General features: G+C 40.3%; 1 protein-coding gene across 2 annotated transcripts in view; it reads left to right on the top strand.

The window, feature by feature from the left end:
• Positions 1–7,809, top strand: part of qser1 (glutamine and serine rich 1) — a 159,087-nt gene that overhangs the window by 103,538 nt on the left and 47,740 nt on the right. For both annotated transcript variants that reach the window (XM_043705539.1, XM_043705540.1), the window contains exon 6: positions 3,430–3,546. In XM_043705539.1, the coding sequence (XP_043561474.1) occupies positions 3,430–3,546 (117 nt within the window). The remainder of the gene's footprint in view (positions 1–3,429; positions 3,547–7,809) is intronic.

Genomic DNA, 7,809 nt, shown 5'->3' with positions numbered 1-7,809 from the left:
TTCTCCTGTTCCCTGGATGCTGCCTGACCTGCTGCGCTTTTCCAGCAACACATTTCCAGCTGTGTGTCCATTTTAGCAGATCCATGTGACTTCACATTTTGTATCTACCTGCCATGAGGGATCTTGTCAAAGGTCTGCAAAACTCCCTTTGGACACCATTTACTGCCCTGTTCTCATCAATTACCTTTGTCGTTTCCTCAAAAAAACTCAATTGAATTTGTGAGACACAGTCTTCCCCACACAAAGCAATGCTGGTTATCTCTAATAAGTCTATGTTTTTCTAAATATCAGTAAATTTATCGCAAAGAATCTTTGTCAACAATTTCCCTATCACTGGAGTAAATCTCACTGGCCTGTAGTTTCCTGATTTATCCCTGTTGCCCTTCTTAAACAAAGGAACAATGTTGGCTATTCTCAAATTATCTGGGACCTTTCTGATGACTGAAGTGGATATAAAGATTTCATACAAGGCTCCAGCAATTTCCTCACTTGCCTCCCTTAGCAATCTGGGATAGATCCCATTAAGTTCTGCCGACCTTGATAATTTTCAAAACACCCAACACCTTTTTTTAATATATTGAGATGCTTTAGAATATCAAGTTACCCCTCCCAAGACTCTCCATCCACCATCATCATCTCCTTTGCGAATACAGATGCAAAGTATTTGTTGAGGACCTGTACTTACCCTATCTACCCTGTTGTTCCATACATATGTATAAAATGTCTTGGAATTTTTCTTAATTCTTTTTGCTAACGCCATTTCATGGCTCCTTTTAGCTCTTTTAATTCCTTTTATGTGTTTTTTTTTGCAATCTTTGTATTCTGAGATCCCTGTCTATCTTCAGTTTCCTAAACCTTAAGCATACATCCTTTTTTTTGCAAAGCTTTCAATTTCTCCTGTCATCCAATTTTCCTGAATCTTGTCATATGTATCCTTAATTTTCACAGGAACGTGCTAGTCCTGAACTCTAATCAACTGGCCTTTAGATTCCCACATGCCAGATGTAGATTTACCCTTAAACAACTACTGTCCATCTACATCCCCCAGTTCCTGTCTAATATTGCAATAGTTATTCCATTCATTAAAAATTCAAACTCTAAAATGAGCAAAATAAAAATATATAAATCTCACACCTTCTATCACAGCACTTTTTTCATGCACTATAAAAGATTGCTTACCATTTACATTGATATTTCCCACAAATTGTCCTGCTGAGTGGAAGACAGAAATCTTCAACAAATGTCTTTTTTAGTCAGCAATACTCAGGTACTGGAAGTATGCTCATTTTGAACTAATGCAAAGAGTCATATTGGAGTAAATGGATGCAGTATTATGTTTGCATTATCCCCCAATCATTTGGCTGAAACCATTTTGAGTTAGGCCGGTTGGATACATAACTGAAAAGTGAACTTGGCCTAATATGAACATTTGTTTGAGTAATATAGATTTTAATGTGTTTTAGTAATGTGATGATGGGCTAGGTCAGAGATCCCAAGGAATCTAGCAAGTATGGTGATTTGTATAGTTGTTACTTTTAATGTGTACTCAGTCAAAGTTTGATGCATGGGGGAGGATGGTATTACAAAATGCATTAAGCACCAATTTCATTTTGATCTTGCTGTTGACCCTCTTGAAATAAATTGCCACATTCTGTCAGTATATCAGCTTGCAGAGTTTACTTTAAATTCTGGCGACTGTAAATTGTGTCAATTGGTCAAAACCTTGTGCTTTATTTGTTGTGCTTTAACATGCCATAACTTCAGTTCATAATCATTTAAATTTCTTGTAGCTGTCATTGGTTTCTTAGAATCTGGAAAATTTACAAGTAATAATTTAAACAATGGCACGAAATAAGCTTTAAGTTGAGTGTGGCTGTAGTTGATGTTTATTTAATTTAAAAGTTGGTTGAGGAATTTGAGAGCAATGAGTAAGCTGAGGCAGCCACGTATTGGTTCACTTAAGTGAGTTTAGCAATTTGGGATGTTAAATCACCATCCAAGGCAAACTCTACAGAAACACTTTGTTCATGAAGTCTGTTGGCCATAAATTTTCATGAGTTTTCAGGTTAAGATGAAATTGTATCTAACCACTAGAACTCTTAAAATACTATATAAATTTACTGCAGACTTCACTGCTGTGCTGAATAAGTTTAAATTTACCGTGCCAAGAGTTTTCTTTCTTCAGTTACTTAATATATTCTGAAACCTTAAAACCCAAAACTGTTGAATTCCTGTTCTTATTAGCTCTTTCTTCAGGTCTACATTCATTCTTGGCTGATTAGACTTCTCTAAAGCATCTTGGATGTAGTCTTGTAATTTTGCAATATAAATGCAAATGTTGAGATCAGAAAATCTATAATTTGCTAGAAATGCAAAACACTGATGAGATTAATTTCATTACTTTAATTTAAATAATGCATGTGACTAAATGTGACCTGAAAACAGCATTTAGACATAGTAAAGAAAGTTTAGTAATGGTTAATATCACTATATAAAAGCGAGAGTAAATGGTTTTTTTTTAGATTAGATTAGATTAGATTAGATTAGATTAGATTACTTACAGTGTGGAAACAGGCCCTTCGGCCCAACAAGTCCACACCGACCCGCCGAAGCGCAACCCACCCATACCCCTACCTTTACCCCTTTAACCTATCACAACGGGCAATTTAGCATGGCCAATTCACCTGACCCGCACATTTTTGGACTGTGGGAGGAAACCGGAGCACCCGGAGGAAACCCACGCAGACACGGGGAGAATGTGCAAACTCCACACAGTCAGTCGCCTGAGTCGGGAATTGAACCCGGGTCTACAGGCACTGTGAGGCAGCAGTGCTAACCACTGGGCCACCGTGCCGCCCACAATGGTGTTGGATTGTGACGACAAAACGCTTTTCACTGTATTTTCTCATACATGTGACAATAAAAATCATTCATTCGTTACTCAGCAGAGGGGAAGAAGAGGCAATGTGAGCGTGCTTCTCCAAAATGGCTGTATTCATGGCAACAAAATGTTTTTCACTGTGTTTTCTCAAATACACATGACAAAAAAAATTTAATTCTTTCAGAAATGTAGAAATCTACTGATATTTGGATGCACGCTATGAACAATTCCTAATCTGAATTTAGGTTTGACTTCTTAGCTCCTGTTACTGTCTTTCTCGTACAAATGCTGCTCACTCCTTACCTCCACCTCCCACCCATCCCCTTGCCCCTCATCCAGTGTTGCTCTTTCTCCCTCCTCCTTGTCTCTCTCTCTCTCTCTCTCTCTCCGCCCCCCCCCCCCACACACGCGCGCGCGCGCACACACCCACACACACACACACAATAACCACTTTCACCATCTGGACAGTTGAGATGTTGATCCATATCTGTGATTGGAAACTAAACTGCTTTAGTTTTTATTTCTAATGTTAAGTTGTTTATTTGCAGGTGGCCTTACAAACAGGTAGAGAACCTCCTGCTATATGGAAGGTACAAAAAGCTTTGTTGCAAAAATTTATGCCTGAAGTAAAAGATGGACGGAGACAATTTTCTGCAACCAATAGTGTGAGTGGAGTCTCTTATTTATGTAATTTTCAGTATGCCCAATTATTGAATGCAAGATTAGCAATCTAAACAGTTCTCATTTCAATTTTTTATGTTGCTCACTTTTAATGAAAAGACAAAAGTAGTGTTTGGTAAATTTTGTTGTACAGTCAGAGATCTACAGTATTGAAAATGACCCTTTGGCCCATTGAAAGTGTTTTAGTCAAAAACAACACCTTATGTATTCTAATCCCATTTTCCAGCACTTGGCCCATGGCCTTTTATACTTTGACATCACAATTATACATCTGAATATGTAAATGATTCTGGGTAATTCAAGATGGTGGATGGGAAAAATTTCTGGATGTAACAGGGTGCTCCTTTGAAGTATCTTGGGTATTGGAGGTAACTTCCTCTAATTCTAGGAGCAGCAATTACTGTATTATATGTTGTATTGTTTTGGAACTTTGGAGGAAAAATACTCAAAACAACGGCACTTTAAAAGGGAGAGGAACATACAAAGGCAGCACATGGTCAGGTCAGTGCAGGAGAGAGAGAGAAAGAAACCCACACTGCTAACTCATGCAGCAGTGAACCTGCGCAGCTACTCCCTTTGCTGTTGAATTCGTGTATCGCTAGACATCGGAGTGCATCTAGGAAAACTAACAAAAAATGAAATTCACAACTGATCTTGGAGAATCCTGTTTGAGAGAGGTCACAGCACAGAAACAGATAAATAAATAGTTTTGTGTGGCCAAGCTGTAAGTATGCAGTAGTGAGTGGAGTGGGTTATTTCTTGATTTCTGTTTTATTGAGATATGTCTCTTGATTAAACTTAAAAATATAAGCCATAAGTATTAAGTTAGGCTGGAGCAATGTTTTGTAAAGGAATAAAATGGTGCTATTTTCTGGGTCCGCAGATTAGAAGAAGCAAAAATGGCCCTTAGTAGAGTGACATGCTCTTCTTGTCGGATGTGGGAGTTTAGGGAGAGTTTGCGTGTTAGTGAGGATTATATTTACAATAAGTGCCGTTGGTTGCGAAACCGAACAAATCTAATGGATCGGTTGGAGTGACAAGAGCAAAAGGATGTGACGGATGGCAGTTATAGGAAGGGAGAAAAGTCGCAGATACAGTCACATAGATGGGTTAACTCCAAGAGAGGTTAGAGAGGTAGGCAGATAGCCACAGAAGACTCCTGCACTATCCCTATTTCAAACAAGTATGCTGTTTTGGAAAATGTAGGGGGTGATGGATTCTCAGGGGAATGTAGCATGAACAAGCCAAGTTTCTGGTATCAAGACTGGCTCTAATGCAATGACAGGAACATCGGGTTCCAAGAAATCAATTGTGTTAGGGGACTCTGTAGTCTGAGGCACAGACAGACTTTTCTGTGGCCAGCAGTGAAAATTCAGAATGGTGTGTTGCCTCCCTGGTGCCAGGAACAAGGGTGCAGAATGTCCTCAAGGGGGAGAGGGTCCAGCAGGAGGTCGTTGTACACATTGGAACCAACCACATAGGAAAGGAAAAGAAGGAGATTCTAAAGGGAGAATATAGAGTTAGGCAGGAAATTAAAAAGGAGATCCTCAAGAGTAGTAATATCTGAATACCTGGCGCTACGAGCTAATGAGACGAGGAATAGGAGGAGAGAGCAGATGAATGCATGGCTGAGGAACTGGTGTAAGGGAGAAGGATTCACATTTTTGGATCATTGTGTGACCTGTATGAGAAAGACGGATTGCACCTGAATTGGAAGGGGACTAATCGACTAGCAGGGAGATTTGATAGAGCTGCTTGGAAGGATTTAAACTAGTAAGGTGGCGGGGATGGGATCCAGGGAGATACTGAGGAAAGAGATCAATCTGAGACTGGTACAGTTGAGAAAAGAAGCAATTCACACAGTCAGGGCAGAGAAGGTTGAAGCAGAGAACAAGGTAGCACCGATAAATTAAACTGCATTTATTTCAATGCAGTAGGCCTAACAGGGAAGGCAGATAAACTCAGGGCATGGTTAGGAACATGGGACTGGGATATCATAGCAATTACAGATATGTGGCTCAGGGATGGACAGAACTGGCAGCTTAATGATCCAGGATACAAATGCTACAGGAAGGACAGAAAGGGAGGCAAGAGAGAAGGGGGGAGTGGGGTTTTGATAAGAGTTAGCATTGCTTAGGGAGGATATTCCTGGAAAAACATTCAGGGAAGATATTTGGGTTGAACTGAGAAATAAGAAAGGGATTGTATTATACTCTACCTAATAGTCAGTAGGAAATTGAGAAACAAATTTGTAAGGAGATTGGTTATCTGTTTTTTTAAAAAAGGGTAGTTATGGGAGGGGATTTTAACTTTCCAAACATAGACTCGGACTGCCAAAGGGTTTAGGTAGAGAGGAATTTAAGTGTGTGCAAGAAAATTTTCTGATTCAGAATGTGGGTGTACCTACTAGAGAAGGTGCAAAACTTGACCTACTCTCGGGAAATAAGGCAGGGCAGGTGACTGAGGTGTCAGTGGGGGAGCACTTTAGGGCTGTGTCCATAATTCTATTAGTTTTGAAATAGTGATGGATAAGGATAGATCTAAAAGGTGAAGTTCTAAATTGCAGAAAGGCCAATTTTGACGGTATTAAGCAAGAACTTTCAAAAGCTGATTGGAGGCAGATGTTCACAGGTAAAGGGACGGCTGGAAAATGGGAAGCTTTCGGAAATGAAATAATGAGAGTCCAGAGTCAGTATGTTCCTGTTAAGGTGAAAGGAAAGGATGGTAGGTGTAGGGAATGCTGGATGACTAAAGAAATTGAGGGTTTGGTTCAGAAAAAGGAGGAGGCATATATCAGGTATAGAAAGGAGATATCAAATGAATCATTAAAAGAGTATAAAGGTAGTAGGAGTATACTTAAGAGGGAAGATCAGGAGGCCAAAAGCGGACATGAGATAGCTTTGGCAAATAGAGTTAAGGACAATCCAAAGGGTTTTTACAAATACATTAAGGACAAAAGGGTAACTAGGGAGAGAATAGGGCCCCTCAAAGATCAGCAAGGCGGCCTTTGTGTGGACCCACAGGAGATGGGCAAGTTACTAAACCAGTATTTTGCATCCGTATTTACTGTGGAAAAAGGGCGTGAAAGATATAAAATGCCGGGAAATGTCCATATTACAGAGGAGGAAGTGCTGGATGTCTTGAAATGCACAAAAGTGGATAAATCCCCAGGACCTGATCAGGTGTATCCTAGTACTCTATGGGAAGCTAGGGAAGTGATTGCTGGGCCTCTTACTGAGATATTTGTATTATTGATAGTCATAGGTGAGGTGCCAGAGACTGGAGGTTGGCTAATGTGCTGCCACTGTTTAAGAAAGATGGTAAGGACAAACTAGGGAACTACAGACCGGTGAGCCTGATGTCGATGGTGGGCAAGTTGTTGGAGGGAATCCTGAGGGACAGGATGGGCATGTATTTGGAAAGACAAGGACTGATTAGGGATAGTTAACATGGCTTTGTGTGTGGGAAATCATGTCTCACGAACTTGGTTAAGTTTTTTTAAAGAAGTTAGAAAGAGGATTGATGAGGGCAGAGCGATAGATGTTATCTATAAGGACTTGCGTAAGGTTTTGACTAAGTTTCCCATGGGAGACTGGTGAGCGAGTTTAGCCCTCCTGGAATATCTGGAGAGCTAGCTATTTGGATTCAGAACTGGTTCAAAAGTAGAAGACAGAGGGTGGTGGTGGAGAATCGTTTTTCAGATCGGAGGCCTGTGACCAGTGGAGTGCCACAAAGGTGCTGGGTCCATGACTTTTCATCATTTATATAATGATTTGGATGTGAGCATAAGAGGTATAGTTGCTAAGTTTGCAGATGACATCAAAATTGGAGGTTTAGTGGACAGCAAAGTAGGTACCTCAGACTACAATGGGATGTTGATTAGATGAACCAATGGACTGCGGAGTGGCAGATGGAGTTTAATTTTGATTTGGGAACGCAAATCTTAGCAGAACTTATAAACTTAATGGTAAGGTCCTAGGGAGTGTTGCTGAACAGAGAGGCCTTGGAGAGCAGGTTCATAGCTCCTTGGAGGTAGAGTGACAGGTAGATAGGATAGGGAAGAAGACGTTTGGTGTGCTTTCCTTTATTGGTCAGAGTATTAGTATAGGAGTTGGGAGGTCATGTTGCGGCTGTACAGGACATTGGTTAGGCCACTGTTGGAATATTTTATGCAGTTCTGGTCTCCTCCCTACTGGAAGGATGTTGTGAAACTTGAAGGGGTTCAGAAAAGATTTACAAGGATGTTG

The sequence above is a fragment of the Chiloscyllium plagiosum genome, chromosome 16 (assembly GCF_004010195.1).
Source record: "Chiloscyllium plagiosum isolate BGI_BamShark_2017 chromosome 16, ASM401019v2, whole genome shotgun sequence".
NCBI lineage: Eukaryota > Metazoa > Chordata > Chondrichthyes > Orectolobiformes > Hemiscylliidae > Chiloscyllium > Chiloscyllium plagiosum.
The sequence above is the reverse complement of the archived record's forward strand: the minus strand, read 5'-3'. Positions and strand labels throughout refer to the sequence as shown.